The sequence below is a fragment of the Plectropomus leopardus genome, chromosome 2 (genome assembly GCF_008729295.1).
Source record: "Plectropomus leopardus isolate mb chromosome 2, YSFRI_Pleo_2.0, whole genome shotgun sequence".
Lineage (NCBI taxonomy): Eukaryota > Metazoa > Chordata > Actinopteri > Perciformes > Serranidae > Plectropomus > Plectropomus leopardus.
The window spans coordinates 7648379-7669241 of record NC_056464.1 but is presented as its reverse complement, the minus strand read 5'-3'; the positions used below and the strand labels follow the sequence as shown (position 1 = coordinate 7669241).

Genomic DNA, 20863 nt, shown 5'->3' with positions numbered 1-20863 from the left:
CAAATACTACATTACTTTGGGAACATTGATATGACAGGTATTAAAAGGTACGTCCCTCGTTTTGGCTCGACTGTTCCCGATTTGGTGGCCAGTTGACAAACATTCTAAACATAGCTAAACAGTACACTAGAGTATGTTTCTAAAAAAACATTTGAGGGGAGAAATAGGCCATGGGGTAACAAAATCTTGATTCATATTTGATCAGCACTGCCTAGTTTGACAGTTTTGCTTGACATGATTGACCGCTGCTTTTGAGACTCCTGACTGATTGTTTTTGGTCACATGATCTGGATTGTAATTCTGTTTGAAACTATTTTTTTCGCAGATTATTTGTCTCATGTACTACTGTCACGATATAGCGACAATTTCAGCAAATCACCTCTTTAAAAAAATTAACCATAGCAGGTTTGGTTTGGCTTATTCACTATAGCCTAATCAAGGCATCAGTTAGCATCATTTGTGTAGTGTTGTGAAGTGTTTACTACCAACTAGGAAATTTGTTTCGTGACTTTTACATGAAAGTAAATCAGACATTATTCAGACATGAGCCCATTGAGTCACAGGTGCATGTCTGAAAGGGGCATAATGGCGGCCTGCGCTGTCACTTAATATGCCTGCAAGCGTTGCCTGCTTTCAGATTCATTGGAAGGGAGTTGATTTATTTCCGCATTAAAAATAAACACAATAACAAAGTACAGTCAACAATGTAGGAGTGAGAAGACAAACTAGAGGCATGTAAACACATCACAGCTGAAGAAAAAAAACTGACAAAAAGCATGAAAATAAATAGAAGATGTATACATGAGAACAAAAAGAGAAATAAATTAATATAGCCCTAATGCTGAAAGTGAAATCAAAGGGAAAGTTAGAGTGTGGTGCGTGGGAGGATGTGTGTGTGTTTGCGTATTTCTTCAAAGGGAAAGGGAAAATGAGGCTGAGACTAACTGTGTGTGCCATGCTGAGGCAAAACTTCAAGCAGTTTGGGTCATCAGACAAGTCCTGTTTGAAATTGTCGAGAGATGTGGATTTATTGACAGCGTGACTTGAACTGCGGCGCAGACGAGCTTGCCTCGTCTAATGGAGAACAAACAGTGTGTTGTCTGGGAATCTCTTTAGTTGTGGGCTTCTGGTCTTGTGGTACAGGTTTGAACTTGTGAACTGAATAAAAAGTTGATTTAATTGGTAAGTGAAGGGACTATATTCATATATAACACACTATCAGTCTATCTGCTAACAGATATACAATATCAATATTAATATTGTAATAATAGGGGCGGGGGGAAAAAAGGTTTTTTTTGCGATATAATTCAAATGCAGGAATGAAAAGAAGTTGGTGCTACAGTGGTAATGTACAAGTACTGTGAAGACAAGGGTTTCAAAAAACCAAGCCAAAGCAAGAAACCAGAAAACTTCAGAAGGTCTGAGGACATAGAACTTCCCATTCCCAGGCTGTTAAATGCAAAAATATTTAGGATTAGTGGTTTGTTGGTTTGTGCCACATACAAAGGTACCAAGGTGTCAGTGCATTAACATTTCATACCATCATAGCTTCCTGAAATTTCACAGAGGTTTTCAGACTAATAAATACACAATCAAAACCCACAAAATGTTGATAAAAGTAATATCTTCACACCTATTTCCCTTATTAAACATAAAAATACGACTGCACACCTTGAATTCAAATTTTTCTTGGCGACTGGCGAGGCTTAACTGCCTTCACTCACCATAAAACACACTTTATTCAAACTTGACAGAAACAAAATAGAACTCAACATAATCATCTTGGCCACTCTTGCTAGCAATCTTATTAGTAAGTCTGCTATTCCAACAATCACCAGCTTCAGTTTGGTGGAAATATATCTTTAATTCACCAAGTTTGATGTTAAAAAAAACATGCTAATATCCCAGATGGTCTGTTGTTGCAGACCACTAGCTGTTTACAGTCCTGTAACTTCTCCCTCCACTACTAGGTATCATGGTGTCAGCTTCAGCTTAGCTGTCTGTTACAAGCACAGGTCGGAGACCAAGCTCTGGTGCGTGCTGTGCACAACATCCAATGAGTTTAATCCAAAGAGAAACGTGAAGGTATTGAAAAACATACCTTCAATGTTTCCAGTTACTCTGGTATACTGTGATACTGTGATAGCACCCAAGCCTGTAGCCTATTTAACAACCTGAAAATTACAATCAACTATCTTTCTCCAGAGTTACATAAAAAATCATTAAACTGACATGAAAATATATTTTTTATATATTCTGTTGTACATGTGGCCTACATTTTATGAAGTAAGGATGTAAAATTTATCATAGGCCACAAAGTGTTTGACTGCATTAAAATGGTTAAAAAAATAAGACAATAAAAAGTTATTTACTTATTTATCACTTTTCTATGCAGTATATGATGCTGCTGAAATAAAAGTTAGAAAGACTTACTGACGTGTTGTGCATTGTTTTTGGAAATATGTCTTCTGGTCAGGTGGTAAAAAGTATACAAGAAAACAATAAATTGTAATATTGAATTGCAATAATTGTAGAATCACAACACTTAAACGTCGCAATACATATTGAATCGGCACTCAAGCATTGTGTATCTAATCTGGAGACAAGCATATCATCCCAGCCCACAGTTCTTCTCTGTTTTGTGGATCAAATGGTCTGTAATTCTACACTAAGTAAAATGTAAAAATGCTTGCGAGTACAGTTTCATCCTGACACGGAAATAACTGAGTGCAACAAACCTGTTTGTTTGTTTGTTTGTTTTTTGTCATCAGCACTTTACTGAAGCAAAAATCTTGTCTGTAATTGTAGTTCTCAAAGCTACAGGAAATAATTCCCTGCTCATAGATTATAGTGGTGGAGAATCTGGTTTGGTTAGTGCCACCATTGTGACAGTCTCTCATTAACTGGAGCACGGCAGAGGCTTCACGCCGGGACAATTACATGCTGGCCTTTGAGAATATGACAGCGATTTCTGACAGGAAGTGATAAAACAGGAGGCACGTGTTCTCGCACTCTCGCATCCGAAAGTGTTAGATTCAAGATTAAATGATGCAACATATTGTATGCATCTGATGCGATAAAAGTGGAACAGAGTGTGTTTTTCATAACGAGCACAAAATAATTATTTCCATTTTGGTGAAGAGACTGGGCGCCCTTGCCATGAAATAATAACTATTCAGACCTAAAGTGGGTGGTTAGAAAAAAAAAAAACTGCTGGAAGACTTGTGGAAGAGACTTTGACAATTGTAGCCCGAGCACTTACTAGTCACAAAAGGGAACATCTCAGAAACAAGCATTTGAAGGGCATAACGCCTTTAAGTCGCATAGATCCTCATGTCACTTTTATGGTTCTGAGAATTAAGCACGGCTTAGACAGTGTGCTGACAAGCCAACAAGCTTTGTCTTGCCACCATGTGTCTCCCTGCCCTCGAGGTTCATGATGATGCTTGTACAACCACCCATGTGCTCCCACACCCATGTCCTCATTTCCTTGCTGCAGTCCCCCGTTAGCTTGCTCTCAAACGGCTCTTTTCCCCCCTTTAGCTACGATACTTTAACTCATTTATCACAGTATCAGCTGTGAGAGAGGGAAAGATAGAAGCAGCTTGAGGGGGAAAAACTTTGCATTCGTAGTCCCTGCGGTGCTTGGTGTCTGGCAGCTTCAGGGACAGATCCGTCAGCGGTGAGATGTCCCTCCTCATGCATGCACCAGTGGTCTCCAGCACAGCATGAGAAAGGTCAGCTTCCATTAGATGCACTGTGACAGAATGATGTCTCCGCAGCAATTTATACCGAGCCCGCCGCTGGCTCTTGGTAATTCTGCTCTCTGTCTGCGACTGCGTGTGTTGATATTCATCTGAGAGCGAGCACCTTTCATTTAGCCAAACTTCGTGCTGCTTCGCATTCAGATATGTGGTCCGCTGAGAGGAAGGTGAGCACGTGTTATTACTACAGCTGCACACAGGAAACGTGTTTTTTGTTTTCTCTGGGGGTGATTCCAGACGTACTGCAGGAATGTGAAGCTTGAAGAGTCATGCAGTTGTTGTGGCTGTACTTTACTTTAGCCAGTCTTTCCACTCAGGCCTCATCTGTCATTATTTTTTGAGGCTCACCCAGGAAACTACACAGAGTAAATGTCCTTTTAGATACAACAGGACTCGAGCTGTGTTTGCTGCAGGGTGCAGCACACATCTGACTTGATATTTGGGGGAAGCTGCAGAGGACAGAGCAAAATAAGGTGGATTACGTAATTTTGTTTTTGCCAGCAATGAAGAAAATGATGGAAAATCATATCTTTTTATCTCAGAGAAGAAACTTTGAAAGGCCAGCTACTGACGGGGAACACTTTGTGAAGCATGTAATAAACTTTGAGCTGTGTTTTTTATGTTGTAATGTCCCGCTCCTAGATTCTGCACCAGCTGCTCACTTCAGGTGTGTTTCCACTACATGGTTCTGGCTCTACTCTAGTTGCCTTTGGTATCAGGTACTTTCCTGGGGGTCGTTTTCCAATAGAAGATATTACCGCCTCAGTGTAGCTGGTTGTCATAGTGACGCTGTGCGAAACTGCCGTGACGTCATCTTCAACGCGACACACTCATACGCACAGACTTGCACTCGCTGGATACGTAATAATGCAGTGATGATTCTCTCTGACCAATCTGTGGTCTCTAGTTTTCCACATTACCTTTTAGTACCTCATAGTACCCGGTTGGCTTTCTTTGGAACCCCAGGACAGCAGGTACCAAAAAAGGTGGTACCAGGTACCAGGCACTTTTTCCGAATGGAAAAGAAATAAAGGCGAGTAGAGTAGAGAAGAGCTAGTACCATGTAGTGGAAACGTGCCGTTAGCTTCCCACATTCCAGATACAACTGCCGCATTTCTGTTGCAACCATGTGATGTTGGAAGGTTGGCGTTTCCGAGTTGGGAAGTTGTTCTTCCGGCTTTGTTGTGTATATGTATTTTGAGGTCATAAAGTGGGAACAACATGGAAGCTACAAAGAAAATGGGTTGCATTTCAGTGCTAAGAGTGTTTAAACAAGAGATTGTGTCACTGCAGTTACATAACCAAAATTCTACTTAGCGATGGCGTATCTAAGCAACTCTGTTGAGTTTCTGGGAAGTACAGTCAAGTTTGATTTAACAGAGAAACCCAGGAATGACTCTTAAAAAACAGAAATCAGTTAGCATTTCAGCACTTCCGCTTCCCTCGTGTCAAAGTCTGTGGGTTTCTTAAATGGGGTAAATCTAATCAAGCTAAACTGTGTCGAACACGGCTTTACAGCGTCAGTGTGGCAGCAACATGAAAAGTGTTTCATTTTTTAGCCTAACATTAGCTATTTATGATTGCATTTAGGCTTCAAAAATCCCCACAAAATGTTTAAGTATCATAAACCTTTGTTTACCACAGCTTTTTTTTATTTGTGATCCAAAATCTAATGAAAAAATCCCATTTTTAACAAGGAAACCAGGGTGATGCCAGCTTTCAGCGTATAAAAAATGTCATCTCTAGGGCACTCTGTAGCGACAATATTAAACAAAATTTGGCTTAGCTGACAGTTGTCTTTTTCTATACATATTTTACAAAAGTAAATTAAAACGTAATTTCCACTGAGCCAAATGATTTTTTAGTTTACAAAATTTAACTGGTCTGTGTCGCCATAACCTGTTGTTACATCTGGGGAGGTGTGCTTTGGTGTCTGCATCCGTGCAGTCTGTACGTTTGGCATCAATTCAACACAGATGTATAAACCCAGCTTTAGAGCTGTCTTTGGAAAGAATACCAGTGTGGAAAAATACACTGTATCCCTTAATGCACGGTGCTTTGTAAAAAAAAGCGCTCCAGGCGATGCCTGTGTGGCTTCCATCAGCGTTACTCTGTAGTTGTCAGCGTGTATGACGAGCTGTATGTGTGATGTTGGTGAATGAGAGTCGTGTCCTTGAGCCTCCCATCCTTCTCTCTCTGAGTGAGAGTATGAACTGTCGCTGATACGTTTTAGTGTGCCGTGGATAAGTGGGGCCAAGGCATGCCAGAGAGAAGCTGCTTTCTAGGAAGAAGAGCCAGACTTGTTGACAACATGATGAGGTGTTCCAATTTCCCTGACCAGTACAGGAGTAGATGCTCACTGAACTTACATGGACAGAAAGAAAAGAAAGAAATGGTTTTGAGCTGGCCTGATGTAATGTAATTGTGATTTTCTTTTCAACTAGTATAGCAGTTTGATTCAGTGTGCCATTTTTTCCTTATCTTTGGTATCCTCTTTTTTTTATTTAAGCTATAAATCATTGTATAGTATGGCCAGTACAACATTGGATACAGTTAGCTGCTCCCTTGGCCAAGTGTGTTATGATGAAATGAGATGAATTGATGCATGATTTAATGTTAATAACATTTATTAAGCTATGAATTGTAAAAACCTTCAACAACAGTGGAATAGTCTCATTTCAAACCTTATAAACATGTAATTTAATCATCATGACTTAACATAAATAAAACCTGGAGAAAAAAAACATCAAAAAAGCATTGCAGAACAACAATCCTGGTGTGATCATTAGGCTAATGTGTGAAAAATAAATGTGAATTTTACTGTTTTACAGCAATTTGCAGTAAATCACACAAACTTAAGTGCAGAAATTAAAAAAAAGAAAAGAAAAAAGTCTTAACATGTGACTTTACCACTTGGATAACTCAAAGCCTCACTGTTAGCATTCTATTAACTAATTATACTTTAGCCTCCAGACATTAATGCTCACTTTTGGGCTAGTTTGAATGTAATTTTCTTCATCTTGTCCATTTGCATAGAGTATGAAGAGGTGAAGTGTAAATGAAGAATATGGCAACCTCCAATTGGTTGTAATGTGGAGAATTAAAAAGTAGGATAAGCAGATTTTTTTAATCTTTAGCACTTTGAAAATTTTGTTACATTGTAATGTCAACTTTAATTTGATTTATCGTTTAGCCCTACATTGGAGATCCCTGTGACTGTCCATCGTAGGACCATTATCCGGTCACATTGGAGCCATACTATAATTTTGTTTATGACTAGTGTGCTAAACTATTGGCAGTCCCATCAGCTTCAGTGGTACTTTGGGATTTGTGCTTATTAATGTTGTCAGGCTAATAGAGATGGTGAAAATGCCTAATGTTGAACTTGCTGAACATCAACATTTCTTTGTTGTTGTGAGCATTTTGCATGCTATATTAGCATTTAGCTCAAAGCACCACTTTGCAGAAGTACAGCCTCACAGCACTCTCTTCATAGATAAGCAGGAGTCTCAGCCTCTGATGCTGAGGAGAAGTTGGTCAGATGAACATATCAGAGCTATAACAAATTCTAAATGCTTTGTTTTTGGAATTGGGAACAAAACTTTACACTGTTTTTGCTGAATTTGTGCTAAGCTGACCCAGTTTTATCTCTGTAGCTACAAAGAGTTACTGTTAGCTTGAGCTTACCATTAGCAGGGCGTGTAATAGAATTTTAACCCTTTGAAACCTCAGCAAATAGGCTTGATTACTTTCAAAAATATGGGAAAAAGGCAATGAGCAACTTAAGAAGATCTGAGACCAAAATTAACAACAAATCAATTTTAAAAAAGGGTATGGTAAATAACAAAAACAAACAAAGAAACTACTTGAAAAAGGAGCCTGAAAATATCAATTGTGCAACATAATTTTAAATATATATAATTATGATAATTATAAATATACATGACTGGATATTTTTCCCTGGCTTTGTAAAATAATAATAAAAAAAAATCTTGCAATTTGCATAACATGTTTTGCTAAATTGCTAATTGCATTTTTCCCATGTTTTTTTGAAAGAAATCATCATTCACTGCAGTATTAATGCTCTGAATGTCACATGCACAACCTTCAGCACTGTGGGCCCGTAAACCAAGACATCTCTTGTATCTGCAGCATGCTGTATGTCTTCACCATCAAACAGGAATACTGTAAATTCTCTCTGCTTCTTCTCATCAATAATGCTCTCTCACTCTGTAAGCCCTCATCTCTCCCCTCACATTACTACCAGTCATCCAGAGTGCTTCTGCTTCACCTCCCTTGACCCTTTTTGTTTTCATTTGTTACATTTGTTTTCCTCTTGCTTGCTGCATTCGAATGCCTTTCACTAGCATTTAAACCTCTTAAACATCAGAAAATTGGTTTGATTTCTTTCAAAAATAAATGAAAAACATAATGGCAACATGTCAAGAAATGTCCCACAAACTGCATAAAATATAAAATAAAATGAAATAAAATGAAATAAAATGAAATAAAATAAAATAAAATAAAATAAAATGAAATAAAATGAAATAAAATAAATAAAATAAAATAAAAAAATAAAAAAAAAAAAAAAAAAATCATAAGTAAAAGGTGACAAGGAAATGACCAGAAAATTAGGTCAGTGGATTGTTCGCTATGTTTAAAAAGATAAGAGGGAAAATGTCCAGAAAACTATATTCATAATTTCCATAATTATATATTAAAAGTTATATTACAGAATATTTTAAGGACTTTGTTGAGGTATTTTTTGTTGCTTATTTTCAGGTTAACTTTTTTTCAAAAGCTTTTTTTCCTTTTTTACTAAAAGTTAGCTTCTACTAATGTCTTGCTAATATTTGGGCCATTTCTTGTTGACTTGCTCGTTACCCTCTTTCCATGTTTTCTGAATAAAATCAAGCCAACATATCTGAACTTAAACTGGAAGGTCATCACTTGAATCCACCTTGTACTGAACTTGTGACTCTTTCAAAAGTGAGATGTTTGTACATTTAATACGATGGAGCATTTCTGCAGCAGCAATTAAACCCATATGCAAATAACTCACACGCTGGCAAAGGGATGCACTGTAGTGTCTTTCTCTTTTGCCAGTGCAGCTCTTTGTGATTACTCGGCTGTCTTTGTGCGCTCGGTGCATGCTAATGGATAAATGCGATTAAGACCGTGGATTCTACAATGGAATTAGAGTTGTGTATCAGCCAAATAGTGCTGACTACGCCTGTCAGGGCTCAGATGAGGAGCCGGGTGTGTTTGCTGGTAGATGGTAGACGGGGAGGTTAGCAGCAGCAGCGGCGACGGCGGCCTGCATTTCTGCCTCAAACTCCCTGTCCGTCCCTGTGTGCAGCTCTTCCACCACTAACCAGAGGGGAGGCTGTTTGACATTTCCTTTGAGTCGCGCTGCCACGTCAGCTTATTTCCTCCCTCTTGTCGTTTCTTATCTTTTCCGTTTATCCTTGATCCCTCCGTCTTTTAGGCCGCCTCATCTTTTGGCCTCTCATCTTCCCTCCTTGTTCAGTCCCTCTTTCTGTTTCTCTGTCACTCCTCTGAAGAGAGACGAGCGGGTGTGGGGGGAAAAAAAAAAAAAAAAAAAAAAAACAAGTACTACATGCTGTTACCATGGCAACTGCATCTCGGAGCTGAGCCAGTAGTCTTCCACAGACATGCGTGTTCCCTCCTCTTGCCTCGCTTAGATTAAAGCTTACCTCTCTGATGAGAATGAAGAGAAAGAAGCAGGAGAAACAAGGGAAGAGGCTGCCCTTGTTAGGGAAGAGCAGCGTTTCATAACCCTCCAAGGAAACAATGTGCTTTTCTCTGTGATGAATCATTATTACTGATGACAGATATCAAAGACAGACATTGTCAATGAGCTGCACACGGTGTACAACAAAGGAAACGTGGTGTATTCCTGCACTGTTAGGTGCTTTCTTCTTCTCTGCTGAGGTCCCGCTCGTTGGGTTGACAGAGGTGATTGTGGGTAATGGTCTGGTGCTGGAAATTAATGGATTCGCAGGGCTCTATTGCCTCGTGCTATGACACCAATCTGTATTAATTTGGCAATCAATCTGATTTCATGAGATGATGTCTCAATAAAGGAGCCCATTTACCACAAACTAACTTTGGGTTATGTGATTTGTGTTCTCAATTTTGCGTCCTCGAAGGGCTTTTTCATTCTTGGCTGACATGTATCGTGCAAATCTTACGTGACCACTTCAAAGCAACAGTAACTATTGATTTTGGTACGGTCAGAAAACTTGTCACGGTTAGCTTTGTGTTCGTTATGTTGAGATTACCCTTGCGGAATCAGCTACCTACAAGCACCTCATATACAAGATAAACAATAAACTGGACCTCGTCTTGGAAATTTTGAAATTTTTGATACATTTCAGGAATACAACCCAGAGGAGTGTCTAGCTTGACATATCTTGGAGGCAAAACATACAGCCACAATCCAGTAGTTTGGACTGCTGGTATATGTTCAGGTTAAGGGGATGAGGGTTAATAAAATATTGTCTCTTGAATAATTTTGTAGCAACTGTTAATTCCTTCATATTAATTTCTGTGTAATATTTAATTTAATTTGCTTTATTATTTATTTATATTTTTCTATTAGTTACTAGTAGTTAATAAGACCAATAACCAATATTTGGGACTGATATGCATTTTCTATAAAAATAAAAAATCTTACTAACAATGTTTACAATTAGGAATATACCAAACTTCAACACAAAACTTTGTTTAAATGCCTTTTGGAAACTTTCAACTTCATATATGACAAGTTCCCAGCAACTTTTTATGAAGTCGTGAAAATTTAAACAAAAAATGAATAAATAAAAATAGCTCCCTGAGTTTTACAAAGTAAAAGTTACTACCATGCTGACATTTTCTATGCACTTTTAAATGAATTAATTTTATTGGTGAGTGTTAAAATAAAATGCTGATACAGATAATCGGCAAAATGCTAAATATCCACCCCAATAGTAAGCCAGGCCGATAATCTGTTCATCCCTAGTTTATTATTATATTTGTTGTTGTTGTTGTTATTATTATTTATTCATTCATGTATTTTGATCTACCCCTTGATAAATGTGCCTTAAAGTGGCCTTATACATGCTACATAGTATCTATCCTGTGCAGGTGAGCTCTTGTCGGGCTGGGATCACAGAGCTGCACATTGGTGCTGGGAAACTGGTGTGTGATTGTATCTTGTTTATTCATTGCATTAATCTTCTTTTTTTCTCCTTTTCATTTTTATCTTTTTTATTATCTTGCCATCTGTTATCATGTGCATATAATTTATTTGCTATGGTTTAGATTGCTGTTAACATTATTTTTCTTAAGAAAACATTCAAATGCGTGATTGAAAGAAAAAAAGAAGGGAAAAATGTCCACATTGGGGGGCAGAAGTGGTTAGACGGGCTGTTTTCAGATTATTTCTTGCTTGCGAACGCAGCCCAGCTGTGACAGGTAAATTCACACGGGCAGCTGTAGATGAATGCAACGTGTCATGTATCCCAGATGGACGTTAAATGAGGGGAGATGTCAGCGTCTGCTTGAGTTTGACAGAATGAGAAAGTAAGCACCTGTAAAGCACCAGGGGGAGACGCTCGTTATTTTCAGCTCGACTGAATTGGACTGGGAGGCGATAACAGACAGACATGTTAACTCGGAGTGTTTGCTTCCTTCGCCATCAGAACACAGTACCTGGTGGAGTTTTTCCTCTCCAATCAGGGGAGTTTACTTGGCAGTCGTACCCATGATTCAGCCAGTGAGGGGAAATTGATTTAGCAACTTACAGTGCCCAGCTGGATCAGACAGCGAGGGGAAAATGAGGCCCTGAGTGGACATACCACTCCACGCTTCACTTTTTTCCCCAAGGAGAGGAATTCATTTCTGTCAAATCTCTGTGATTGTAAGTAATGGGAGGGTTGCGATAGCACAGCGGAGGAGGAGGAGGAGGAGGAGGAGGAGTGAGGGGGAAGGTTTCACACTCCTTTAACCACGTGCAAAATGTCAAGACCCTCTCTGATTAGAAGTCGTGGGGGGGTTGTGTCTTCTCTGAACCAGTGTGAACCGGTTGTGTTCCTGCATTCGTTGTCAGCCACAATTGCCTGTAACCCCACGGTGCAGTATGTTGATGTGATTTGCTGCTCATGGGGCAGAGAGACCTCCAGGGTCATACAGAGACTGCATTAAACACAAGGTCCTGGAGTATTGTCTGGGGAACTGGAGCATTATTCCTATATGCTGCGCTGAGCAGATCCCACTGAGGATGTTCACTCATTACGTGCCCTGTCTTTCTTTAAGAAAAGGTCGTGGAGGAACATGTTCCAGGGTCATAAGCATCCTGTTCCTCAGCTGGGGAATGCACTGAGAGGATGGAAAAAAAAGATCCAACCTGGGTTACAAACATATCTATCCACAGGTCACTTAATATTTCATTTTCTTTATAGTTCTTTTTCATTCTCCTTTGAATAAGTGGAATGGACTATATCATCTCCACAGTGGGGTTTAACCCTTTGAAACCAGGATCGACATAGATTTTCTCGTGCTGTGTTCAGATGCCTTCCCCAAGCATAGAAATCTTTTAAGCAAACTGATTTGATTTCAACCGATAACATGGGAAAAAGGCAATAAACAACTAAGAACTATCCAGCAAAATGCAAGAAATTAGCAAAAGTTGACAAGAAATTTACACTTGAAAAAAACTACTAACAGCTCACACCCAGCCTTCTTATTTATTACTCTTACTCAACTTTTACTTTATTACTGATTTTGAATAAAATCCATTTGATAACATTTTGATAAACTCTTTTGGCAATAACATTTTTGTTCATGGTTATAAAGCTATTTGCATTTGAATTTGAGAGAGAGAGAGAGAGGGGGAAAGGGAAAGCAAACTATAAAAAAATGATCAAAAATATGAAAAATGTCCAGAAAACTATATGCATAATAATTATAACTTTATTTTTAAAATGTATTAATTTTCCTTTTTTTCAGATCACACCCTCATTTGTTTTTATTTTTTATTATTTGTCAATATTATTTTTTGCTCAGGTAATTATTGTATAACCTTTTGTTAATTTCTTGCTAATTTTTATTGGTTGGAGAAGTCTTAGGTTTCAAAGGGTTAAACTGCCAACTATTTCTATAATCACAGTGAATGGAATTCATGTCCTGAGAATCACAGAGGCTTTGTGTTAATATACCACTTTCCACAGACTTTCAGGGAGAAATCCACTGTGGGCGAGCCAGAGAAGGCAATTTCTTTTTAATAGACCACAATGCAATGCACACAATGTGATTTTTATTTTTGTCTCATGCACATTAAAGTACCAGGCCCACGTGGGCTTATAAGACATTAAATCTACAGTTGCAGTGCTGAAACAAGGCCTGTCAGAGAAAATTATAAATTATTACATAAAACTCTGTTGGGAACAAAATACTTCTACAGCGTTAGCTTTTCTAAGCTCTACAAACCAAATCTGACACAAAAAGACTTCCAATCCTTAAACACAAGTCGAGTCTTTCATTAGTAACAGAATAAATCTGCAGAAATTCAGAACAATGTATGAAAGAGTACAGTGATAAATGTGCAGTGTGTAGGATTTAGGGGGATCAATTGGCAGAAATGGAATATGATATTCATAATCATGTTTTTGTTGGTGTGTAAAATAGGAATCATGTCAGAGATTTTGCTATGTTGCACCACATTTATTTTAGTCTAGCCCACAATGGGCAAACCAAACACTGACCCCGAGATAGGTCCTTTTGTGTTTCTATGCTACCTGAAGGCCGGTAAGGGAGGGGAATTCTATTGGTTGCAATTTGCAACCTCACCACTAGATGCCACTATATTCTACACACTGCACCATTAAACCATCATACAGGGTGCAGTGAAAACAATAAATACACGTATGGGCAATGAGTGCAATGAGTCCACAAAGTTATTGCTTTTATTTTATCAACATCAACAGTTTTTATGTTAAGCTAAGCATTTACTGGACGTAGTGTGAGAGTAGCATCAATCTTCTCATCAAAAAAGCAAACAAATACAAAAATACATATGTATAAAAGATATACATAAAATGTTAAACTATTGCTCCAACGTAATGTATTGCAACATATCCTAATACAAGGGTTTGTATATCTAACGAATTAGTGCGCAGTGAGTTATGTACTTAACGTAAAGTTACATTGGTTGAGTTTAGGAAAAGAAGCATGTTGATGACGTACGTACATTAAAGTAACTCAAAGCTGACTTAGTTTCACATGGGACATGAACACTGTTCTCCTGGGGGAAAGTCCTGTTTCTGTTTAACCCATCCACCACCCCAGCCTCCTAATGTGGACTTTTGCTCATTTATAATTCTTCCTTCTTACTTTAATCAGCACATTTGTCACATGATGGCAGCCTTCCTGATTCCAAGGGTTATGTACAAATTGTGGTGCATTAATTTTCATATAATTAAACATATAAACAATGCATGAGAACAGCCTGTGTATTGTGAATATAACAGTAACCTGTTTTTAAAGTAAATGATGGCTTGTTGATAAAAGAGTTAAACTGAACAAAAAATTGAATGAAATTTTTTTCTTTACTATACTGTGGTTTTCTGTGTAAAAAGTCCCAGTTTGTCAGATATCCTCAAATTCATGGTGAGCCTCTGTTCATACATGCTTACAGTACACACCTTGTTAAACTAACAAAACTGGCTGCAGCAGTCTACTTTCACTTCAGCTGTTGTTATTTTTCAGTCCACCCACACCTGTACCCAACAAGTTCCAGCTGATTCTCAGGAAAATGTAGAAATTGACAAAGTGAAGTACAAGTCGATAAGTTTGGGGGGGGGGCAAGAAAACAACACTTGAAGAACAATAGATAAATCAAAGACAACACTATGACATATCTATACCAAGATACTAAGATATGCATTTTGGGAACTTTCATATATGACTGCACCATGGAGTGATACAGACTGGAGTGTTACAATACCCACTCATACCCACTCATGAGTGCTAGTACTCTTATCAGTTTTTTGGTTTAGCACCTTTGTGACTGAAGGAAGGTACTGTTGATTGCCGTGAGTAGCGACAGTGGCGCTCGTGGCCTCATTCATTAATTAATTTCTTTTTCTAATCGTCATCTCAGTGCAGGAGCTTGTCTTGCTTAAATAGATGATCATTATCTGGCTCAGTGAGGGATTTTATAATTAAAGTATATGTCCTTGATGGCAAGGTGAAATTATGTCTGTGGAAACTGTGTTGTATCAAGAAGGTTCAGTGTTCAGATTTGGTAATGAAGGTGTGATCCTGGTGCTGGTGCTGTTATTATTTTGGGGTGAATGCGTTCATGATTGGAATTTTTTTTCACAGTCCCCAGCTGCAGCTCCTGCTGTCATCTTGGCTCTTTGGATGCTGAAAGAAAGCATGCATTAACGCTTTTGACATTTCGAAGAGAGGCTCTGCTCGGTTGGGACACTATTTGAAAATATTTGCTGTGTTCTCGTCTCTCCTCAGGTTGGTGTGACTTTACTGAAGTGACAGAGGCAGGCCCTGAGTCAGAGGTGAAGAGTGCGAGATAGGAGTCCTCCCAGACAGCTAGGGGCAGCAGCGGGCATGCAGGACTCAGCCTCGGACAGCAAGATGGCCAAACAGGTCAGCATGGCCCTAATTGCACTAATGGATTACTGGTAAAGCCACAGACTCCCCAGTGGTTGTGTAAAGTAAAAATACAGGAAAAAGTCGCTTGTAATTTACTGTATAAGGTGGGAGCAGTGGGCTCATAAAGTTCTAACAGCTTTCCACAAATCCATTAGGAAGTTTTTTCAGAAGTCTTTTAATGGAGGCTCATCTTAAACTAGTGATTTACAAAACCACATTGCACCATTTTAACTTAAAGGGGACCTATTATGCCTTTACATATTTTCTGTCACATAATGTTAAAATGAAGGATGTGTCATATTAATGTTTTCTATTTTGGCTACTGTATGATATGATAGTGTGACAACTTTTTCTATAAGTACATCTGTGCCAGGTACTTCAAGTGCTTGCATTAGGCTAAATAGTCTACACTGCTATATGTAGCTACATGCTAACATCAAAGAATCATGTAATCTTTTTACTGTAAATTGCTTCCCAATTCCGCATCGTATACCTGCTGGTACATGTCCAGTTGTGTGTAGAAGTTTTTATTGGTGATTTTTCACAGTATAAATGTCGCTATTCTCCATAACAGGACATTCCGTGGCTGCAAGAATACTGCTAACGTACATGTAGCTACATGCTAACATCAGGGAAATGTTATTATTTAGTTGCTGATGTTGGAAATTTTCCCACAGATTTTGAGTCATACTCCCACTGACACATGTCTGGTTGTGTTTAGAAACTTTTATTGGTGTTAATATGGTAAGAAAATGCAGCTAGTCTCAGGTGTTCCTCACAGACAGTAAAATAAAGTGTTTTTTGACCATTAAAGCATGTGAACATTTTCTACAAACCTATACAAGTTTGACCCTGCTAACGAGCAAACAGAGTCTTCTTTAAGAAGTATTTTAAATTAATTTTTTAACTTTGTATACAGGAAGTTACCTTAGCATTGCAAGTTCTAACTTGACTGCCAACAATATGGTGATATTTTTTGTATTATTACATATTGAAGAAATATGGTTGTTTTAGAATTAGCCAATAATATCCATGAAGTTTAACACGCTTACCTCAACAAAGCTTTTACTCATATGGTCTGACGTTGTTAGCTTAAAAATTTTGAGGTACCCTATATTATGGGCCTATTATTTTGTTCAATGCTATTTAAAATCTCCAAGTTTACATAATAAACAGCATTTTATCAAGGTTCAGGTCAGACATCTTAACAGTATTCCATTTTACTCTCTACACTCTACTTTCAATTTAAAAGGCAGTCTAATGGTTTTCTAAGTTTCACCTGGCATTTGCTGGGTGTAAATAATTAGTAACAACAAATGTCTATGTGAGAACTAAACTTGAAACAGGCTTAAAACTAAGCTGCATTTGAGCCTGCCACAAGCTGATGCAACCAGCTCCCAAGCCTGTGTTTTATTGAGCTTAGAGAATCATTACACAGCAGAAAAAAATAGGCCTCATTTGTTTCTATTGCCTCCTTTACAACAGGCCTTTGGGTCCTGTAGATAATGAAGATGATACTGATTATGTTTCATCTGGATTCATTAACTCACTAGAATTTCTTGGTATTGCAGCAGTCTTGCCTGGTTTGAAGCAGTGCAAGTTCGGACGACTCTGAAGAGACTACAGAGTGCTCCAGGAATAAGTCCTCAAATGCGTAAAGTAGTTTCCATTTTAGCACTCTGGGTTTCCTGGTCTCAAAGTTAATGGGTTTTTGTTAGATTCCTGAAATAAGGTCTATGGTTGACACAAGCTTAAGAAACTTTTACATTTTGTTCAATAGCATGAAATCATCAAAAAATAACCCACTCGTAAATTTTGAAGCTTTTATGTGTCTTTCAAAAGGCAGCTGCTAAAAAGGGCCTAGATGAGTATGTCATCATGCTGAACATGGCATTACTGTCTTGTTGTGGGAGGAATGTGAAGTCAGGCAACCAAGGTGTTGTTCACTTATAGCCAAACGTTCGCTATTTACTTGACAAGGGAACCAGGGTGACTGCAAATTCGGTGTCAAATGTCATCCCTGGAGCACTCTGTAGCACCTGTAATACAGCCTGCTCAAGGTGAAATACTGCAGCATTATTCCACATCATCATTTTTTTTGACAATAGCCAAGGTTGTAGGCATTATGTTTTCGGGTTGCCTATCCGTCCGCCCATTTGCCCAGTCTCATGAGCATGGTATCTCAAGAACGCTGTGAGGGAATTTCTCCACAATTAGCTGTGCTAATATCCACATAGACTCAAAGATAAATTAATTAGATTTCGGTTGTCATAGATCAATGGTCAAAGTCACTGTGACTTAATCTATCTAATGTTTATTATCGCAATATCTCAAGAACACCTTGAGAACAGGGATGATTTAAAATTTGGCACAAACTTTTATGTTGAGCATTGATGTCCTGGGGTAGTAACTGAGCCGAATTGGCGTCTATGTAAAATGGGAGAGCTGTCACACTTGACTCCCATGCTGTTGTGTTACATGTCATGCCACTTTTGCTTCTGCAGTGTCGGCATGCTATTTAAAATCACACACACTATGTGGTTCAGTGTTTAAAAAAAGGAAAAGTCGATGTAATGGCTGATCCTCTTTACAGTACTAATGTGGAATCTCTGTTTAAGTGCTGATGATATGCAGGGGTACCATCACTAATAACTTCTGTGATACTGGTTTCTGTTTTGTCCAATAGCTTAATTTGTCAAATGATTGTACGTCAATGCAGCTTCTAGTGGATCTACATTATACTGTTTGTTTTTCTGTATTTGAATTGGCAGACTTGCACAGATTGCACACATTGCCCAAATTCAATATCTATTAAAGCCACAATGCTGACTCTTCACCATTGACTTTCTCTTAAACCATTACAATCAAAGAACTTAATCTTAAAGCAGTGTCCTGATTCTGATACAGTTCTGCAAAGTATTTTACCTGTTTCATATAACCACCCAGGAATTAGAAAGATGAAAGGTATAACTGTGTCATTTGACTTCTCTTTTATATGTTTAGGAACAAAACTCCAAGCATCTGGATGAACACAGAGAAACAGACGACATGTCCGAGAAGACGTCCCCAAACAAGAACCTCAAATCTCCCCAGAAAGGCTCCAAACGACTCAAAACAGCCCCCTTCAAAATCACCCTGCTGGACTCCTCTGAGTACGAAGGAGAAATTGAGGTATGAAAAACAATTTTTGATAACATGTTTTTTTTAGAATTAGCCTTAACATGCTCTGAGCAAGCCCCTGAAAAGCATATTTTCCCTTTGTTCTTATTGTCCTCTGTGGACAGTTGTGTGTGTGTTGTATAGTTCTGCAGTCAACGGATAAAACAGGCGAACAGAATAAAAGAGAGGGTGCCATGCTGAGAGCTCACCAGGGGGGCGAAGCCAAAGCAATGTTACACATTTCTGTAATGCACACAGTAGCACAAAAAAGTGCAGCATGAAAGTCTACATTCTACACTAGATATGTGTTGTCATTACTCCAGCAGTGTGAAAGAGGACATTTCTCGCTCGCTTGGAAAGGAAACTGTAGGCATGCATAAAAAAGGAGGGAAGAGATAGATGTAAGTGCGCTGCCTTAGATAAATGCACAAAGTGAAGCCGGAGATTTTGGAGCTTTTATGACTAGCAGCAGCACACACTTCTGGCAGAAACTGTCTATCTTTCCTCCTAAAATATCTTTTTGCAGGATTGTGTGGAAGGAAATCACCCAATTACTTGACTGTGGAGATGACTGTGCAGCATTATTTTAAGCAATTGCTTTTTTTGGGCTCAGCTTTCGATTTTGCTCACTGAGAATCTCTCTAGACACTGAAATCTAAGACATGATGTATCTGTCTGGCACTGCTGGCTTTGCACCAGAGATGACAGAGTTAAATCAGGGAATTGCTGGCAGCCAGACTGTGTCATAGCCTTGTGGGGAAGACTGTTAGATGCATCATGGAGTATGGCTGTGTGTCAGTGTTAGGTAAAACCTCAATATTGTCCGAGTACTACTGGAAAGGTGTCTGAAGCATTGAGTATCAAAAAGGGTCAGTGTTACAAGTTACATGTAAACAAAAAATTATCAGGGAAATGTTTGGCTTCCTTAGTGTCTTGCGATGACTTCCTGGAGTTTTGTCATTACAGTGAAGATGCCAGGCAACCAGCAGAGACTCCAGGAAGTCATTGCTTCCATCCTAAAAATAATTCAGCTCAAACCCCCCCTAAAACCACAATTTATTGGTTTGACACACATGAAACAAACAGGATATGGCATGTGAATAAGTTAACTCTCAGCAAGAAAGCAATAAGCATATTTCCCAAAATGTTAAAAGTTTCGAAAACCGGCATTAAATGCTTTCTAAGATTCTTAGACTTCTTTACCAATTTGATCAGACAATTCCAGATCTGGTAAATTGGAAATTCCAAAAGCAGTCTCACCAAAAGGTCAATTTAGTGTTTGTTTCAGAGCTTTCAAGGGTATCACATAATGTACTTTGTCAGATGCAGTTACCCACTTCATCATGTCATGGAAAATAAGTTGTTTTTTTAAAATTTTTTGTAGTTTAACTTTCAGTTTTTCTGAGTACTTTAAGTTTAAGATTTAAGATTTCAAGTAGGGATGGGATTGGATTGATACTGACCAAAGTAACTCCACTGTATCAAAATGTCTCCAGTCAAACAATAACTACATTCGATCCAATTTGCACTGGGGTCTGTTCCTGAATTTGCCCAATTCCCCTCTGGATCTGCAAACTCTCTGTTGCTTCCATCTCTGGAGCCGCTCTTCTCCGCTGAATAGTCAGTTCAACATCTGCCTTGTCAAAAAAGGCTAATATTCAACACTGAGCCATTTGTGGGTCCCAACAAACTCACACTGATACCAAAAGACTCATCTCTGTTGTTAAACCTATTAATAACCGTTACAGGTTAACATTAGCTGTGTGATGCCAACAGTTAGCTCTGTCACTGCGTGTTATTGGCTGGGTGGACTCTTACAACTGGGTGTGGAGCTCACACTCCTGCAGCATCAGCAACATACAGTCTGTGGTATTTGACAGAGTTGGCAGAGATGCCATCAAAATGTTTGAAAGCATGGCTACACTATATGCAGCTCCATTTTTTAGATTTTACTGTGTATTGTGATAAGAGACTAGACTGTTCTATTATTTGCCTTTAAACCCACTTAGCCATCATATCCACATTACTGATCCAGTGTGTCCCATGGAATTGTATTATATATAGAAGTATATGATCTATTTATCAAAATGTTATTGTTTCAATAGATTTTAAAAGAAACAATATTAAACTTACAATAGACTTGGGCAGCATGTAGTATTTCATACTTTCATGATGATGTAACTGTGCTGCGCTAACACACCTTTGCGATTTTAAATTCCCTAGTATTCTGCAATACCATGAGTAAATTATTTTATTTTATTTAA

At 38.5% G+C, this 20863-nt stretch overlaps 1 protein-coding gene across 6 annotated transcripts in view; it reads left to right on the top strand.

Annotated features, from left to right (window-relative positions):
- The window catches only part of LOC121952532 (band 4.1-like protein 1), a 111518-nt gene that overhangs the window by 43719 nt on the left and 46936 nt on the right, over positions 1-20863 (top strand). For all 6 annotated transcript variants that reach the window (XM_042499291.1, XM_042499307.1, XM_042499299.1 and 3 more), the window contains exons 2-3: positions 15297-15434; positions 18444-18611. In XM_042499291.1, the coding sequence (XP_042355225.1) occupies positions 15396-15434; positions 18444-18611 (207 nt within the window). In that variant the 5' untranslated portion in view covers positions 15297-15395. The remainder of the gene's footprint in view (positions 1-15296; positions 15435-18443; positions 18612-20863) is intronic.